Source organism: Antedon mediterranea, chromosome 3 (genome assembly GCF_964355755.1).
Source record: "Antedon mediterranea chromosome 3, ecAntMedi1.1, whole genome shotgun sequence".
NCBI lineage: Eukaryota > Metazoa > Echinodermata > Crinoidea > Comatulida > Antedonidae > Antedon > Antedon mediterranea.
The window spans coordinates 14,883,577-14,902,721 of NC_092672.1; the positions used below are offsets into that span (position 1 = coordinate 14,883,577).

The following is a 19,145-nucleotide window of genomic DNA, read 5'->3' on the forward strand; positions in this document are numbered from 1 at the left end:
TTAAAATCAACACAAAAAGTGCACTCTCGAAAAACTGTGTACATGAGGTTATTATTATCAAATAATGTGCATGCATGAGCGATTTTCAATTGATCAATTGCGTTGATTCCTCCCCAACTAATAAACTTTGATTATTATTAGCATGACCCCAAATTGACGGCGGAATTAAGTGTGTGACTTTGTGTGTCGTCGTCGCCGTGACAACAGTCAGTGAGTTTAGGGGGGATGATACAACAAGTACGGACGGTGAGTATCCCAGTATCAGTCAGTGGATCCGTATCAGTACCCTACCTAGCTAGGCTAGGTTTATCTTTAAAAAAAGCAGTTAGGCCTAGCGAGTATATATGCTAGCAGGCCTACTTCTACTACTACTAAATAATCTAGCGTAGCCTAAAGGGCCTAGAATGGGTCCTCCTGATTGACAGACGATCGGGGCCAAAGACGATCAGGGCCAGACGATCGGGATTTTTAAGACGATCGGGTACAAACTCGTGCGGACGTTCGGGGCTAACTTTAATGTGGACGTTCGGGCTCAACGATGAGTTGCGTTAAGTTGACAGATTCAACGATTTGACAGGAAAAGGGGGTAAAAATTAACGTTTAAAATTGTTAAAATCTTCAAACGTTAAAGTTGAACAGAGTTCTGATATTTAAAAAAAAACAAGTGTACCGTATACTATTGTCAAATTAAATTATAATATTAAACCAATTAAATTTAAATGTTTGTCTTTAGTGTAAGCCTATTAAGATACCAACGAAAGCATGTCCTAGGCTGGGTTGAAGCATAAAAACCTGTAACTTTTTCAATTTTCACGCGGACCCGGCTGTGGCCGGCCTTAGTTTTGCAACACTTCACGTCTGCATGTCGCAGCAACGCTCGAGAGAACCAAGAAACTATGAACGATCGCGTGAAAATGTGTAAATATTAGCGGTCCGACTCGATCATCGTCATCGCTATTTTATTTTCAACGATTTTAAACTCAACGCAACTTAACGTCAACAGGAAAACAGGCTTTACTATGGTGGCATGGACAATCAGGCCAATAGAATTAGACGATCGGCCCATTAATCATTATAAAAATAAAGGAAAGAAGAACACGAAAACGAATGAATTTATAGGCCTAATTGTTCACCAATGGCATAAAATAAATTAAGGGTGTTCTTTCCACAAGTTTGTGATACAAATGTAATAAACTGTGTAAATGTACATTTCGATACTCATTTATTTGTTTTGCCGAGAACTCAATTATAAACTATAATGGAAAATGGATTTACAAACGCTATCGGGCCCAACTTTGTGGACGTTCGGACCCAACGCCTAAGACGATTGGGCCAAACATAGCAGCAAAAAGTAATTACACAATCTTTCCCAAAATGAAAATACAGATAGATATGTGTTCAAGGACCACTCCATTAAATTTTGGAGGCCATTCGGACCACGGTCCTAATTCTGGATCACTTTTTAGAATTATTTTCAGACCTGCTAGTGTTAAAAGATAGGACAGAATTTTCAAAAGCCGGTGAGCAGTCTCAAGTAACAAGTAAATTAAAATTGCATTTTCTCAAGAACTACAGTACTTGTCCAAAAAACTTCATTTTTGTTCAAGAGGCAAGAGTTATAATTTGTAGTTTGTAATTTTAAAACATAATTTAATTAGATTTAATGTACACTTTTTTGATGCGAGTAGTTTAAAAAACCCATTTCTTTTCAAATTACATCGTTTGTTTTTCGCGTTGCTGTTCTATTGTTAGTCAACTGAAGCTATTGTTAGTTCAAAGGCTGGTTACATAACCATTACACCAAACTCGCATACACATGCTTGTAGTGAAATTAGCCTAAATCACACACAGCATTAAGACACACACAATTTTTCAGGAGACTAAATTAAATATGTAGAAGAATTTTACAGTTGGCGGAGGCATGCACTCTCGGAGTGGCTTTCTAGTTTGAATCTATTATAGCTCCTCAGGATGAACTGTGACCCCCAATTTTGTTATCTTATTATGGAAGTGAATAAGTTGTTGATGTGAATTCATGTAAAATGTTTACCTCTCAGGTGTTGTGATGTATGGCAACACAAATGTAAAATATAGGATATTTGTCTCTTTTGTCATAGCTCATCACATTTAATAGAACGCATCTCGCTTCTTTATACCTCAATTTCTCCCAGATTTTTATATTTGTTTGCTCAATCAATTATCTTGTAATTATAGTAGTTACAATAGTCTTTTTCTTCATCTTTATTAGTTATCCGCTACAGTACAAGCAGATAACTCCTTGTAATCTTCTTGTTTCTTTTTCTGTTTTTAGTTATACGCTAAGTAGCGGATAACTCCTTGTAACTGTCCTGTTTATCATCTTTTTATTTGGTTATTCGCAACTTTTGTTGCGGATAACCCTTGTGATTGTCAGGAATTTTTTTTTCCATATTTATTCTTTCTTTCCATGATTTCTGTACGCAGCATATCCCTATTGCTTGTAAACTAACTTTGTATTACTTGGTAAAAAGATTGACTTTGAAGTGCAGATGTGCAGATGCAGATGTGCAGCAAACTTTGTTATATGACATTAGAGTCAAGGAAACTTTTTGAAACTACCAATTTAATTAGTATATTGGCTTTCATTTTTGGAAGTAATAAACGTGATGTTTTTTTTTATAAAGAGATGTTAAACAATGCCTAGGACAAGGTTAAAAAAGAAGTCATCTCAGTCTCAAAAGAATGAAGAGAAGGAAGACCCAATTCCTCCAGCTGCTGAAAGGTTAGAAGCTGTACAAGATCTAAGCAGGTCCAATAAGGAAACTGTATGTCACTAACAATAACATCATTTTGGCAGTATTATGTATAAAATTTTATAAATATGAAGAACCTAAATTATTCAAAATGAATATGTCATAGAAAGTTTTATAATTATAAGATATTTTAATTGATAATAATGTGTTTTTACTTATTGTAGTTAAATACAATTCTAACAGAAGAAAAGATAGGTGAGGATACAAAGATATTTATGGGTTACAAGGTATCAAGAACAGTGCTAACTGAGCTGACGCCCCATGAGATCAGGGACCTAAAGAATGTTTTTGAGGTTTTTGCGGATGAAAGCAAGTAAGTTTTTATACTTTATATTCCCATGTATATTAGTGCATTTATTTATTTAGTTTTCAATTCACAGTATTGGCTAAACATTCACTTATCACTAAAGCCTAGTCTACACCGGCAAACTTGAGCAACCAACTTTCGTTTCATATGAGTTTGCAAACAAAAAGTTGGTAAAGATTGACAGTGTTATACAGTACTTTTAAGCTATTAAACCTATCTGTTGTTTATCTACAATAATGAACACACTTCACATATTATTTTTTATCAACTTGATCAAGTATTCTTACATGTACTTTGTATAAAGTACAATTATGTACAGTAGGAAAACATCTGACCAAAACTAAGCGAACTGACTATACGTTATAAAGTAAACGACTTAATATCTTTGAGTATTTGCTTTAATGCTGTTTCTTGCAAGGTCTGGTTAAAGTTTATATTCCAGTGCCAGTTGTTTTAAGTAGTAGATCAGGATATGTTACTAATTCAGAGTAACTATAGACCTATTGCTGTATTACTGTATTACTATTATCCAAGGTTTTTTAATCTGTTACTGCAGTAACTCATTGGAATCTCATTGGAATCTCATTATTATCAATTTGCGTTTAAAGCAAACATTGTAATAATACATGAACAGTATCTTGGTTTTGAAACATATAGACTACTACAATGCCCGAGTGGACTGGAATAAAAAAGACATTTTAAAAAGGAGGCACAGGCTGGTAAATAGATAAATATTTTTTTTAGTACTTTCAAACTTTCATATAATGCATGAACATTAAAAGAAAAAAACAGACAGTCAATTAAATATAGCCAGCCAAAATTTAAGAAATAGCAAATAATTTTTTTTGTTTTCAAATTTTTAGTGAATTCATTTTTCTAAATTATATTTTGATTCAATAAAATTGATTAGGTCTTTCACCATAAGTTACAGTTACACTTGTTGTTAATAAATAATGTTTTAATTCTAACCACAAAGTCGAAAAAATGGCTTAAAAATACATTAAACAAGAAATATTTCTTACAAAAAACGCTGCTCGCTTATTGACGTAACAGTTTTAAAGATATATTGTCCCTCTGAAAAATATTGTTTATTCAGTCATTTTATTGTCACATAATAGTTATTTTACCTGAAAAAATGTAATTAAAAGCAAAAAATACTTCAATTGTCTGTGGTTTTTGAGTTATAATTAAACGTTTCTTTTCTCTTTCTATAATGTGAATTTTGTTACAGAAGTGAATAACTTTGATATGAAACAGACTCAATTTAGTTTATTTATTGCTAAGGTCAAGTCTGGGGGTCACTTCAAGTGTGAAGTATCATATTACAAACAAAAACTTTCATGGACTGTTTTGATAATAATTCAATGATTATCTGACAGCGAAATACAGTATTATCATGGGACTCATAAATACCAGAAATGCAGCTGCTACCTATAAATTATAGTGGAGTTTCCATTTTAACAAAAATGTCAAAGTGTAGTACTATAACTGCTGCTTGATTTCATCTAATTAATGAGTCATCTCGTGTGACGTACCGGGCTAGAGCAGCAGCGTGAAAAAATATGACATATTAGTACCCTTAACAATAGACTAAATAGTTTGAATCAACAGCTGCCAATGGAGTACATTATTTAAATCACCTTATAGTTATGCTCCCTCAGTTGCTGGTATTTTAAAAGTGTTCTCATGAGAATGATGGTATGTTGATATTGAATAATTTTGGTTTGTGCGCTTGTAAGCAGCCTCCAACAATCAGCTCTTAAAAATACATATTTATTCTCTGTATTTGATAATTATCCTGTATTGCAAATAGAAGTATTCAAGCAAGCAAGTCTATGGAAGTTGTCAGTGGAAAGTGTTTTTTATAAAAAAGACCTCAGAAAAGTAGAAATTGAAGGATATTTTGATGACCAAGTGCTAGCCCAGTGAAAGTGTACAACAATATTGAATACCCTGGCAGAAGCAATCTCAGTGTGAACATGCAACTAGCCTAACACCAGCCTAGCTTGTTCCACTACATGTCTGACTAATCATCATTGTTATGCTAATGAGGAGTTCATGCATGAACAGTACTACAACAATAGATGGCTTACAGCCTACTGAAGCTACTGATGTTGTTGTCTTCTCCAAAAGTATCGAAGAGGCACAACGCGTCCTCGCTAATATTGCGTCAAACGTGTAAACGGTTCGGCCTTGCAGTATCTCTGAAGAAGACAAAAACACAGGTTTTTGGAAATGAAGTACTCGCAGATCAGAGCTCTCTTGTGAAGATTCATCATGAGAAAATTGAGAATGTTAGAGACTTTGTTTACCTACCTGTAGGACACATTACCAACACAGAAGAATGCTGCTTTACTGAGCGTCGCGCATCATTAGCTAATGCAAAATTTCAAGAAATGAGGAACGTGTTGAAAGACTGTAAAGTAAATATGTATACCAGAAAGAAAATTATGGAGAGTTGTGTAAGATCAAGATTAGTGTATGCAACACAAGCCTGTTACCCAAAAGAAGCTGAAATAAAGAAATTGGAGACATGTTGGTACTATTGTGACCCATGGATCAAATTAAGCAATCTCCTTCATTGCGATCCTAGTCAAGCTAAGAAGCTAACCCAGTCAAGGAAGCCCTTCAACAGTCGGACCCAGCATATATTTGGATGCTAGAGAAGACTGCCTCTTGGATGCGACTGGCATCAGTGGGAGGAACAAAACTGTACTGTACTGATAAGAAATTGTTTTTACTCGTTTCTGTCGCCATATTAAAAACTTCCATAGTATCGTAGGTAATAGCAGGCAGTGATTTTTTTTTCATACAAAAGTTGGGGACCCCCTGTGTGAAAGATAGCCGAACTACTTTCTAAATATAACCAAACCTAACCCTAATATTTGCTAATAATAATAATAAATAATCTCTCTCACTATAAAGTAAAAACAAGTTGCTCATGTGATTCGAACCTTATACATAGTATAATCCACTTAACTACACAGAAATTGCTTGACAGAAAGTGTTTGCATTAATAAAGTGTTTGCATTAGTGAATTGTAGGTAGGTCAATTCTTACGTGACACCTTATGGATATGACTAATAAATATTTATGTATAATTTATGACGTTTCATGAGGGGTCCCCAACTTATGTACGTCACTTATCACTTTGTATATCACTAGCAGGCAACCATGTGGAATATATTTTAATGGCATGACAAAAAGATAGGGGTGGCTGCCACTCTCATTTTCAGGTTAAGGTTATAAGGTTAGTGAAATATGGTCTTTATCTGTAAGGAAACAAGTTTACAATTGGCTGATCTTTTTAAGCATTTGTTCACTAAACTAATGAAGCAAGGAGTTATCCTCCTATCTTGGGGCCTCGCAGACGTTATACCTATATTCAAAAAAGGAAATAAGTCTACACCTTTGAATTATAGACCAGTGAGCCTGACTTCACTAGTATGTAAAACTATGGAAACATCCATTAGGAATAATATAATGGATTACAGTATATGGAAAGCAACAATTTGTTTTCGTCCTGGTAGGTCATGTAATACAGCACTACTAGAAGCGATAAATCAGTGCACCAATGGTTAGATGAAGGTTCAAGTTTCAAATGCGTTTTCTTGGACGTTAAAAAAGCTTTTGATAGCGCTCCACACAAAAGATTAATCAACAAGTTGAAAGCATATGGTATAAAAGGAAACTTAGTGCAGTGGATAGAGGCGTTTTGTACTAATAGATCACAAGTAGTTGTTTACCTCCGCCAAGGAGGTATATGTAATCGATCGCGTTTGTTTGTGTTTGTTTGTTTGTTTGTTAGCAGGATTACTCAAAAAGAATATACAGATAGATATGTGGTCAAGGTTCATTCCATTAAATTTTGGGACCATTTCGGACCACGGTTCCAATTCTGGATCATAATGTTGAAGACAGGCCGATTTTCTTTAAAAAATACTATTTTGGTAGATTTAATATACGTTTATACAAATGTATTGATTTGCAATGAATGGAACATTCCAAATTATTTGGTTTAACCATACTTGCATACCTCCATGGTTTAACACAAGTAGGTAAATTTATGGACCCTTGGAGAATAAAACAAGAAATATTTCTTACAAAAAACACCGCGTAACTTTTTGACTGGACAGTTGTAAGAACAGTCTTCATTAATCTAATATAATAGGTCGGCCAATCAAAACGCAAGTGAACAATTGGGACTTTACTAATTGTGATTTATGTCATTGGCCTGTCAGCACAGTCGTTTCTTTCTAGAATAAAACGCACAAACTTGTATTGGGAATAATGTATGTGGTTATTACTATCGCATTTAGGTATTGATAATAATAATAATATGGCTTTTGAATATATAATTACTGTCTGTAGAATAACATTTATACATTTTCGGTTCGCGATGAAAAGTTATATGAATGGATTTGTAATAGGTATTTATAATAATAGTATATGGGTTGTATTATTGCTAAGCTATCACCAAATCGCGTTATAACATTATTTCTCAGGGTTTTTTGCACCATTGATCAATACCAAACGCGTATCGGTATTATAGTTTTAATGAATCATTACATTAATAAAAATACCCAATTAAATCAATCGCGTCAGTCCAATTCCGACTTATGTTTCGATCACATAGTTCTGTGTCTACACTGTCCCAACTAGTTTAACAAAAAAAGTGTGGTGTGCCCAAATATGGTAGTGATATGCCCGAATATCGTAGTGATATGACATCGTCATGTCTATATAATATGGGCACATCATATTTAGTTTAATAGTATAGACAGAGCTTAAGGATTATATTTAAAAAATGTTTTCTTACATTTTGAACGGAAGTATTTATTTGTTTATAAGCCCAATTTTCCAGTCTTAATTTTACATTTTGAAAAAAAGTATCTATTTGTTTATAAGCCCAATTTTCCAGTCTTAATTTTACATTTTGAAAAAAAAGTATTTTATTTGTTGATAAGCCCAATTGTGCAGTCTTATTTTACATTTTGAACAAAAGTATTTATTTGTTGATAAGCCCAATTTTGCATTCTTATTTTACATTTTAAATGAAAGTATTTATTTGTTGATAAGTCGAATTTTCCAGTTTAATAATAATGACCCCTTCCACGGTGTACCATATACATTTTACATGATATTGACCGTGGGTTCTTTACGCCTCTGATGCATTTGTTTTTATTGTACCTTTTTAATAAATTATTATATGTTTAGGCCTAATCACACCCAATTTAATGAAACGGTCAGATTCCGATTTCAATTGAACGAAAGTAGTACTGTATTTATTATTCATTGATAAGCCAAGGGTCCCATGGCGTTAGCCGATATCTTGAGCATTTGATTCTTGTGTCAACCTGTAACACAAATCATTCTTCAAATTCTAAAGAAAGAACCTCACACGTCTTTTTTGTGAGTGATACACTATGGATATGCCCACGGAAATAATATGTGGACATTGCAAACAATCATAGGCCTACAGTAACAAACATAACATGGCTAATAAGCATAACATTCAGACTTGCTTGTTTTCTAGTGGATTTTTATTTACTTTAGCATGTAGAATAAAACTAGTAACAGTGGCTATATTAATAATTATACTGATTATCCTTGATGTTATCGCGTCTAATAATAAAATATTTTGTTGTTGATAAGCCCAATTTTTCAGCCTTGATTTTACATTTTGAACGAAAGTATTTATTTGTTGATAAGCCCAATTTTGCAGTCTTAATAATGACCCTTCCACAGTGCATTTTACATGATATTGACCGAGGGTTTTTACGCCTCTATAGCCACTGATCAATACCATAATTAATGTACTTTTTTAAATGAATATTGAAATGTTTCAACATACCCAATTAAAAAAAACGGTCCATTTTCGAGTTCAATCTTTTGATTAGAGAGGTTGGAGTTTCATTTTGAACGAAAGTATTTATTTGATTGATAAGCCAAATTTCTAGTCCTAAAGATTTGAGATTCAACGGGTTTTGCTTTCAATTGTATAATAAAAATAATTATATATATATATATATATATACTTAATACTTAATATTATATATATATATATATATATATATATATATATAATATTAAGTATAATTATGAATTCACCAACACTTTCAGGCCCGGGCCCGAGTTTGTGTAGACCAGACTTCCATGCACAGCCACATGTTAAGGAATATGAATCTCTTTATGATTTTAATATGGTTCGAAATGATATTACACAACAACGATTAGACAGCAACTGTGCAAGAGTCCAACTAATAAAATCGGAATGATCAATTAATTGAACATTTAACAGCATAAGGCCCATACACTAGGACAATAACGATCGACGATAAATAGACAAATGTGCATTTTTAATACATAAACCAAAAGAAATATAAACCATTCCTTTGATGAAAATTATATTTTCACACGTCCAATCAAATGACGTCATGATTAGTAAGACCAATAATATCGTGACAATACAGCGATTTTATTGTTTTTATTTATCATGACGTCATTTGATTGGAATTTGAAAAACATTATTTTTATCAAAGACAGCATAAATTCAAATTCAAATTCAAATTCAAATATTCTTTATTCATCCTCTATCATGAAAATATACAACAACAATATATGAGAACATAAAAAAGATGAAAAGGAAACACATAAAAACTCAAAAGAGCTTGATTAGTTGTGTCCCCCTATGTCCCTAACTAGCCTAAAAAAACTAAAACATAAATAATAAAAAAGCTAAATCCTGCAACAAGTATGATTTTTAAAATTATTTGTAAAATGATAATAAATGTTCTTTAAACAATGATTTAAATATATATATTGATTTGGTACTTTGTAGTTCGTAATTCAAGTCATTCCACAATTTGGGTCCCACACATGACACAGTAAAACTAGTAGAAGTGCGATTACGTTTTCTGAGTCTCATTTTGTCTTTAGATCTTGTATTATAATTATGGTAAGAACCATTTTTAATAAAGAGCGATGAAAAACGCACGTCCTGATTAGTAGTAACATTATACATGAAAAGCCCAATTTGGTACTTATTGATATCCGCAATTTTAAGAAGTTTAAATTTATAGAAACATTCAGTCATTGAATCATTAAACTTTGACCATGTTATAGCTCGTAATGCCCTTTTCTGGAGTTTAAATAACTCATCTAAATAACTTGGAAATGTGCTACACCATATTATGTTGCAATAATTTAATACTGGTTCAATGAGTGATTTGTATATTGTCCAGAGAGCATAGGTTGGTAAAAAATGTCTTACTTTATATAGTATGCCTACATATCGAGATATTTTCCTAGCTGTAACATTGATGTGGTTCTTATATGTGAGAAATTCATCAATATGTACTCCAAGGAATTTAGTCGATTTAACTCTATCTATTCTTTTATTGTTGACATAAATATTTACATTCTCTAAATTACTTGGATTTCGCTGATTGCGGAAAATTATGTAATTAGTTTTTTTAACGTTGATTGATAGTTTATTGCACATGAACCAATCCGAAACATTTTTTAGTTCACCATTAACTAGTTCTATGAGCGTATCCAAGTTTTCGTGAGATGCAGATATGTTTGTGTCGTCAGCAAATAAAACAAAAGATAACGAGTTTGAGCAATTAAATACATCGTTAATGTACAAAATAAAAAGTAGAGGCCCCAGAATTGAACCCTGTGGTACACCGCAATTTATATCCATCAAACACGAACTTGTGTTATCAATAGACGTAAATTGTTTCCTTCCACTAATATAGTTTCTAAACCATTTAAGGGCCGTGCCTCTTATGCCATAGTGTTCCAATTTTTTAAGAAGTATATCATGGTTGATGGTGTCAAACGCTTTTGACAAATCAATAAATATTCCGATGGTATTTTTTTTCTTATCAAGCGCATCGGTTATTCGTTCAACCAGATCTATAACGGCCATAAAAGTAGAACTGTTTTTTCTGAAACCATATTGTGCATTATTAAGGATGTTAAACTTTGTGATATAATTATTTACTCTAATTTGAACAATTTTTTCAAGAATTTTTGAAGCGGTAGGCAGAATAGAGATCGGCCTATAATTACTGACGTCACTTTTATTGCCAGATTTAAAAATTGGAACTACTCTAGCTACTTTCATACTATCAGGGACCATGCCTGTCTCAAGAGAGAGGTTAAAGATAATTATGTACAAGAGGAGATGCCACAGCAGCAATAATATGTTTTAGAATGCGATTACTTAAGTTATCAACACCTTCTGAATTTGAATTTTTGATTTGACTAACTATTTCAATGACCTCTTCTTCATTCGTAGGATTGAAAAATATGGATTGGGATTGACTCTCTTTCATATATTGTTTAAAGTCAGAATTGTTTACATTCGGTATTTTGTTTGCTAATTCATTTCCAATGTTGGAGAAGAAGTCATTAAAAGCGTCAGACATACCTTTTGGATCACATACCAAAGTTTTATTACTATGGTTAATTACCTCATTTGGCTTAACACTCGATTTTTTTCTATTTAGAACTTCATTTAAAACTTTCCATGTTTGCTTTGAATCGTGTCGAGCTGCATCCAGTTTTTTGGAATAATATTGTTTTTTCCGAATTCTAATTAAATGAGTTAATTTATTTTTGTACTTTTTATATATATTTTTTAATAATTGTGTTGGGTTTTTAAGGTATTTTTTATAAAGTTTATTTTTCTTTTTTATTGAAATCAAAATTCCTGTTGTGATCCATGGTTTTTTCTTTGTATTACCATTTGGCTTATTACTTTTTGTAGGTATGTTATTATCTATGAGATTGGATAGTTTTTTAATAAATAGGTTATATGATGTATTGGTATCTGTGCATAAATATAGTTCACCCCAATCCTCATTAGAAATAGCAATAAGCAAGTTATTTAATGTTGTATCATTAATTATTTTTTGTTTTGTAATTGGAGCTTGTGTGTTAGTATTTAATGACAAGTGTGTTGTCATGAAAATGGGTAGATGATCGGTAATGTCAGTGACTATTACTCCACAATGCGAAATGTTATCATCATTTGTAATAATATTATCTAAAATTGTAGCAGAATACGATGTTATTCTGGTGGGTAAGTTGATTAATGGATTAAAAGATGTTGAGTAAATAATGTTTGTGAATTCCTGTGTTGTTTTTTGAATGTCATATTTTAATAAGTCTTGATTAAAATCTCCTAAGATATAGCAGTTTTTGTTTTCGCGATTAAGTTTATGTAAGATTTCTTCCAGATCAGAGTTAAATGAGTTGACGTTTGAATTTGGTGGTCGATACAACATACCTACAATAGTATTTTTGCCGTTTGTGTTTATTATTTCTAGAAAAAGTGAATCAATGGAGTTATCATTAAATACAAAATCATCACGTGTTACGGTGTTGATTTGTTCTTTTAAATATAGACAAACTCCACCACCGACTCTACCTTCTCTATTACAAGTGTACATATTGTATCCATTGATATTTAATAAGTCAATTGGCGTGTTCTTATTTATCCAGGTTTCCGAGAAACCAAGTACATCAAACGCACGACCTATGGTATCTAACATAATGCTAATTTCGTCGAAGTGTTTTGGAAGACTACGTGCATTCATGTGTAACGTTGTAAAGATACCATTGTTATCAATTTGCGCCTGCAGCTCATTAAGTTGTATTGGAGTGAAATATTTGCATAAACCAGCCTCGTCACTTTCAAAGCAATCTATGGAATGTGTAGGACTCGATTTATTTTCATATTGAGTCGTGCTCATAAAGTAGTATTGGAAAAAGAACAAAATATAATCAATTCACCAAAGCTGTTAAGCAAAATGGCGTTCAAATAAATGACTAAAAACCGGCAGGTTAGCAATACAATAATAAAAAAAACCACAATTTACAATAAAAAGAATCACAATAAAGCACACACACCAAACAGTTAATGCAGTCTATAATGTATACAATAGTTAAAATTCTGGTTTCAGGGCAAAAACAAGAAATCTCACAATTTCACATTTAATGTACTACCACACGGTAAATTAGGTGGAATGCAGTTTGTTGAGATCGGAAAATTTTGTTACGATAATCTTCTTATTATTCTTAGTTAGTACATGTATGCGTCCATCTTGGGTCCAGACTGCGGTCAAGGCGGAATTATGCTGGGTTTTGATGGTTCTTAACAATTTCATCCTTTTCATTGTTAGGTTCTCGTGTATAAAGGTATCGGTACCTTTCAGTTTTCTTTTTGCTTTATAAACTTCATTTCTTTTATTGTATTGAGCGAACTTCACAATAACTCCCCGGGGCTTGCCGTTACTTGGTTTCTTGGGGCCTAGTCTGTGACTCCTATCAATGTCATTATGATTCACCGTAAGGTTCATCTTAGAACTAAATAATTGTGTAACAATATTATCGGTATTCTCACCTACTTTCTCCTCCAGTCCGTGTATCACCAAACAGTTCCTCCTGGAATATTGTTCACTTTCATCCAGTGATTCCCTAATGTCCTCGATTTCCTGTTCCATTTTCTTCATGCGATCATTCGACTCGTCAAGTTCAAATCTAAGAGCATCCATAGTGGCTTTACTAACAATTTGCATAATATGCTCAGCCAGTTGGTCCTTGATCATCGATGTTATTTGTTTCGCTAAGTTATCCAATATGTCCGATTTGCCATCAAATAAGAGTTTCAATTCAGATTGGATAATGCCAGCGATTTCCTTAGAGTCTATGTCGCAATTGGACTTATCTAATTTATCATTAAGGCAAGGGATGCCTTTTCCTTCAGCCTCTTTTTGGTTACGACGTGGCCTGGCTGCAGGCGAATCGTCCCTCTGTCCTCCTTTTGGCTTACCACCGCCCATGTTGCGGGCAAATAAAACACTGAAATCGAGTAATCAAAATTCCTTGAGGTAAATGAACAATAGTAAACGTAGGTTGCGACTATGTGTAACAATGCATTCAGCTGGTGTGACACGTGAAATGTTTGATTTCCAGGAGCGATTATCCTATAGGTCTAGAACGAAAACCTTTCTAATTTCTTTTGGTTTATGTAAAAGAAATGCATGCTATATATTTATCGTCCGTCGTTATCATCATAGTGTAATTGGGCCTTTATACAAAAAAAAATAAATTGATTACGAAGTTACATGCCATTTTCACCTATCACCAAAAAAATAACCTTTTCAACACTAATTAATTGTTACGAAGCCAATTTATATTATATATTTCATTAAAACTGAACTTTACGGTAAATGAAGAGTAAGTATCAGTTAATATGAATAATATAACTAGTAGGTCTATGAACTTGCGTCCAGACACAGAACTGTGACATTACTATCATAAATGTTGAAACCACTTATAAAACCTTTTTTTAAAGAAAATATAATTGTGCTAGGAGAAGGCTAATAAACAAATAGATAATGTACAAACCTTTTTCTGGATTAATTAATGGAGCAGGCGTTCCTAATAATCTGCTGCTGCTACCTAGACTGATTGTTCACCTTCTGACGATAATTGATTAGACCATTATCGAATGATTACTTGACAGTGACTTATTATAATACCGGCCTGGTTGACAGCAAAAACGAAGTTATTATTTATTAAACAAGATTTTACAGATTTCCGTCTACATCTCAATAATATGTATTATCAGCAAAGGCTTTCATATAGACTCTCTTCTCCCAGACGTTTTTTGGGTCCAGCAGCTACCTATAAATTATAGTCGAGTTTCCAAATTCACAAAACTGTCAGCCTTAGATACTAAAGCTACCGCTATGAAACAGCTTATTAATGAATGTGTCCTCCTGGGACATAGCTGGCTAGAGCCGCGGTGCGAAAAACAGTTGTAATGCTAACAATACTGCAAATAGGTATTAACCACTTTTGATCACCATTTGAATCAAAAGTGTGTTGGAATATAAACAAATATACTAATAAACTTTATTACTGTGAGTGTGGGTAGCCCCTACTTTTTGATTATAAACACATACTAATATAATACTTTATTACTGACAGTTGCTTCTCAACGTTTGTATTAATTAATAATTACAAAAATATAAACGTAGTAGTGGTCTTTAAATGTACTTTACTATTTCAATCGACTATGAGACAGTGACAGTATTAAATTGGAAATGTTTTACTCTATTTAGTGGTATATTATTTATAGGCCTATAAAAAAAATATTTCGTTACTGAGTGGATAATAAAGAAATATAAAGAATAATTTAATATAAAGAATATACTTTTTTTTTTCTTCTTTGTACCTATCCTCATTCCCATTCCCATTTCCTCGAAAACAGAGACCCCCACTAAAACATCTCAATATTACGTTATATAGGGGGTCTCTGTTTTCGAGATTTTCTTGAAAACAGAGACCCCCACTAAAACGTCTCAATATTACGTCAATATTACGTTATATAGGGGGTCTCTGTTCGAGTTTTTATCGAAAACAGAGACCCCACTAAAACGTTTTAATATTACATTATATAGGGGGTCTCTGTTTTCGAGTTTTTCTCGAAAACAGAGACCCACACTAAAACGTCTCTGTTTTCGAGAACTCTAAAACAGAGACCCTGACCCTGGGTCTCTGGTCTCTGTTTTCGAGGTCTCTGTTTTCGAGACACCCACTATTAGCTAGGCTTAGAAAATTCAACCAAAAAACATTCTAGAATAAGATAATGTAATCATAACTCCAAAGCTCACCGAAGTTTTGTGGCTCAATAGAAAACTTTACAAATCTATAATTTCTAGAAAAATCTTTAAAAGAATTGAAACTAAAGGGCAAGGCACAACCACGCTGCATACATAAAGGCCGCCATGATACTTCTCCAATACAACCAGCCTAGCGCCCTCACTAGCTCTGTTCAATGGGAACGCTATAGTATTGTCTTAATTATTGAAATGTTGTGGATAAAATAGTTAACCCCATCACTCAAACAAAATGACTCAATCAAAGCAAAATTGATTAACATTTCAAGAGAGGAGGGGCCTATCTTTTCAGTCTTTGTTACTAATTGTGTTTCCTGTCACCCTTTGGTACTTTGTATTTTGTTAATTTTACTCAATTACTCTTGTTCTTTTTGTTCCATGATTTCCGAAACGTCAATCTTTTTTGTAATTAAATTTAAAGTTATATAGTACACATCTCTTAATTTATATAATAGTTATTGCTGAAATTGTGTTGTTTTTGTTCCATGATGGTTCCAAAACGTTGATCTTTTTTGTAATTAAATTATTAATTAATTAATTAAAAATTATAGTAAACTTCTCTTAATTTATATAATGTTATTGCTGAAATTGTAACTGTTTTATGAACAAAATAATTATTTGTGTACACCATTTAACACCAATAACCAGCTCAAGTTTACCTGAAGTGGCGTGTAAATGAATAATTTTTTAAAATTTTATATAGGCAAATAGGAGCCATTCCAGTGCAGAAAATGATGCGTGCATTGGGCTTCAAATTGACAAAGAAGGAAGCTCGTGAAATGATTGCAGATATGGATATTGACAAGAATGGCTTGATTGATTTTAACGAATTTCTTCAGTTTATCATTGATAGACAGGGCACAGCTAGGGACATACATGCTGAGATTGAACAGGGATTTAAAATGTTTGACTATGGTTAGTGTTTTTTTGTATAAAATCTGAGTTTTTATTTACTCTATTTACAGTAAACAGTTTTTATATTAGTCCTTTGTTTGTTAAAAATGGTATCTATTCTTTAATTTAGACGGCACTGGTCAGTTGAATTTAGATGATCTTAAGACAGCATGCAAAGAAGCTGGCGCTAAGTTCACAGAGATTGAATTAAAGGAAATGATAGAGGAGGCAGACACCAATGGAGATGGAAAGGTTAATCTTGAGGAGTTTACAAACATTATGCTGAAGACCAATCTCTTCTAATTTAAACAGTATACTAATGCATTGTGTAAAGCGAATATAAATATTGAACTAAACTGAGAACTCAATTTGACATTTTTTTGCTTTAAATTACTCAGTTTTTTTAGGTAAATACATTTAGGTTATACATAAGTATATGTAACATTTAGTCACAATTAAATTTACAATATTTAATAGTCATTTAAATGTCCTTGTCTAAAGCCTCCCTGGACCTCCGATAGACATTATTATTCTCAAGATAACAAGAAATGTTCTGGGAAAAAATTCTATTAAAAATCTTTGAAACACATGATGTCAGAAATATTCCTCTGTAATTATTCATATCTTTCCATTCTCCTTTCTTAAAAATTGGGACTATACTACTAACATTCCATTCATTTGGAATAGTTTCGAGATGAATAATTCTATTAAATAACTCTAAAATAGAATGATACAATATTTCTTAAAATAACATTTTCTTTCCACCATTCTTTAACAATGCAATTGTAATTGGAGCTTTATTATTTTTGGCAAATGAGATTGCCTCGGCCACAATATCAACATTAATTTCTATATTATAGTATATACAATTATCATCGTCGTTTGTTGATTGATCAATATTATCATGTCGAATGTGTTCAACAAACTTATTTGTTCTAAAAGAGCTACTATCATTCATATTTATATTCATTTTACCTAATGTTTCCCAGTTATTGTTTTATAGTTTGGTTCATCATCTTCTTGTCTGATATAACCTCATTTGACCCAGGACCCCTAATACAATCAACCTTATTGTTTAACAATAAGGTTGATTGATTGTAATAATATTACAATTTTGTTTAGATTCTCTAAGAAATTCCCAGAAATCTTTACATGAGGGACCGCCCTTTTTTGCAATATCAACATTCTTTTCAAGAATACGCTTTTGTTGATAAGAAGCCAAATACAATTGCTTGTACCAGCATCTTAGTTATTTGACTTTACATAATGTCTATGAAGTCTTCTTCCTGTCGTTTATAGTTTACTTGTTTATCAAACCATGGTTTTCGTTTACTCTTCATCTCTTTAACTCCTATGGCTTCAGTTGCCGCGGATATTACAATATCTTTGGCGTTATCAAAAGAATTGGCATCCCAATTAATAAAACTGTGAGATATGTATCATTCTTAATGTCCCATAGGTTTCTGAGGTTGGATAATTATAACATCCATCAACAGTAAAACTTTAAAATATATATTGCATGTGCGCTATTATGATCTAACAATCTTTGAGTTAAAAAATCTCATATGTAATGGATGTTTCTTATCTTCTAAAATTTTACTTAATTTACTTAGGACCTGTTTTTCATAAAGATATTTTAAATCATTAACCGTACAACCAATTATATTTGATGCTATCTTAGTAATTCTAATGAGACCTTTCTTGTGTGTTTCATTTAAATTACCGAACCAAGCAATAAAAGAGATAACTAGTACTGATTGAATAACTGTTTCATAGAATAATTTTTTAAAGTACCACAGCTAACATTAAATTTATTTAGCTTTCTTAGGAAATATAACCTTTGGTGACCTTTCTTAATTATCTCGGCCATATTTTTTTCAAAACTAAGTTGATCATCAATATGTGTACCAAGATATTTGGTTTCATGAACACGTTCAATTGTCTGATCATTAACTATCAGATAACTTTTTTCATTTTTCTTTTTCCTAAAATCCCATATAATTTCTTTAGTTTTATTAAAATTAATCTTAAGGTAATTGTCATTGCACCATGACATTAATTTAACATATTCAGCCTTATACACATGATCGTCAGCATTTTTCAATAGACCAATCAGTACCATGTCATCTGCGTATTTGATTATATGACACATGCTACATGAAGATCGACATTCACTAGTATATATTGTAAATAAACTTGGTGACAGACAACACCCCTGGGGTGCACCAGTGTTGATCCTTCTAATCTCTGAGATAGATTTACCAACTTTAACCGATTTGTAAGAAAATCACCAACCCATAGAGCAAGGTAAGGATTAACCTTCCATTCAGACATTTTATTCATTAAAATATGAGGCTGCATCAAATTAAATGCAGATGAAAAGTCTATGAATAGCCCTCGAGCATAGGTCCCCTTCTTATCTAAATGTGAAACCACCAGGTCTAACAAGGT

General features: G+C 32.5%; 1 protein-coding gene across 2 annotated transcripts; it reads left to right on the forward strand.

The window, feature by feature from the left end:
* Nucleotides 1-102: 102 nt before the first annotated feature.
* Nucleotides 103-18,458, forward strand: LOC140044955 (uncharacterized). Of its 2 annotated transcripts, none has more exons than XM_072089674.1 (5): nucleotides 103-246; nucleotides 2,664-2,804; nucleotides 2,957-3,105; nucleotides 16,504-16,715; nucleotides 16,825-18,457. In XM_072089674.1, exons 2-5 carry the CDS (start codon nucleotides 2,676-2,678, stop codon nucleotides 16,995-16,997), a joined length of 663 nt encoding a protein of 220 aa, XP_071945775.1. In that variant the 5' UTR covers nucleotides 103-246; nucleotides 2,664-2,675; the 3' UTR covers nucleotides 16,998-18,457. The 2 variants fall into 2 exon arrangements, with proteins under 2 accessions (XP_071945775.1, XP_071945776.1); XM_072089675.1 differs by having other exon boundaries at nucleotides 106-241; nucleotides 2,665-2,804; nucleotides 16,825-18,458.
* Nucleotides 18,459-19,145: the final 687 nt, after the last annotated feature.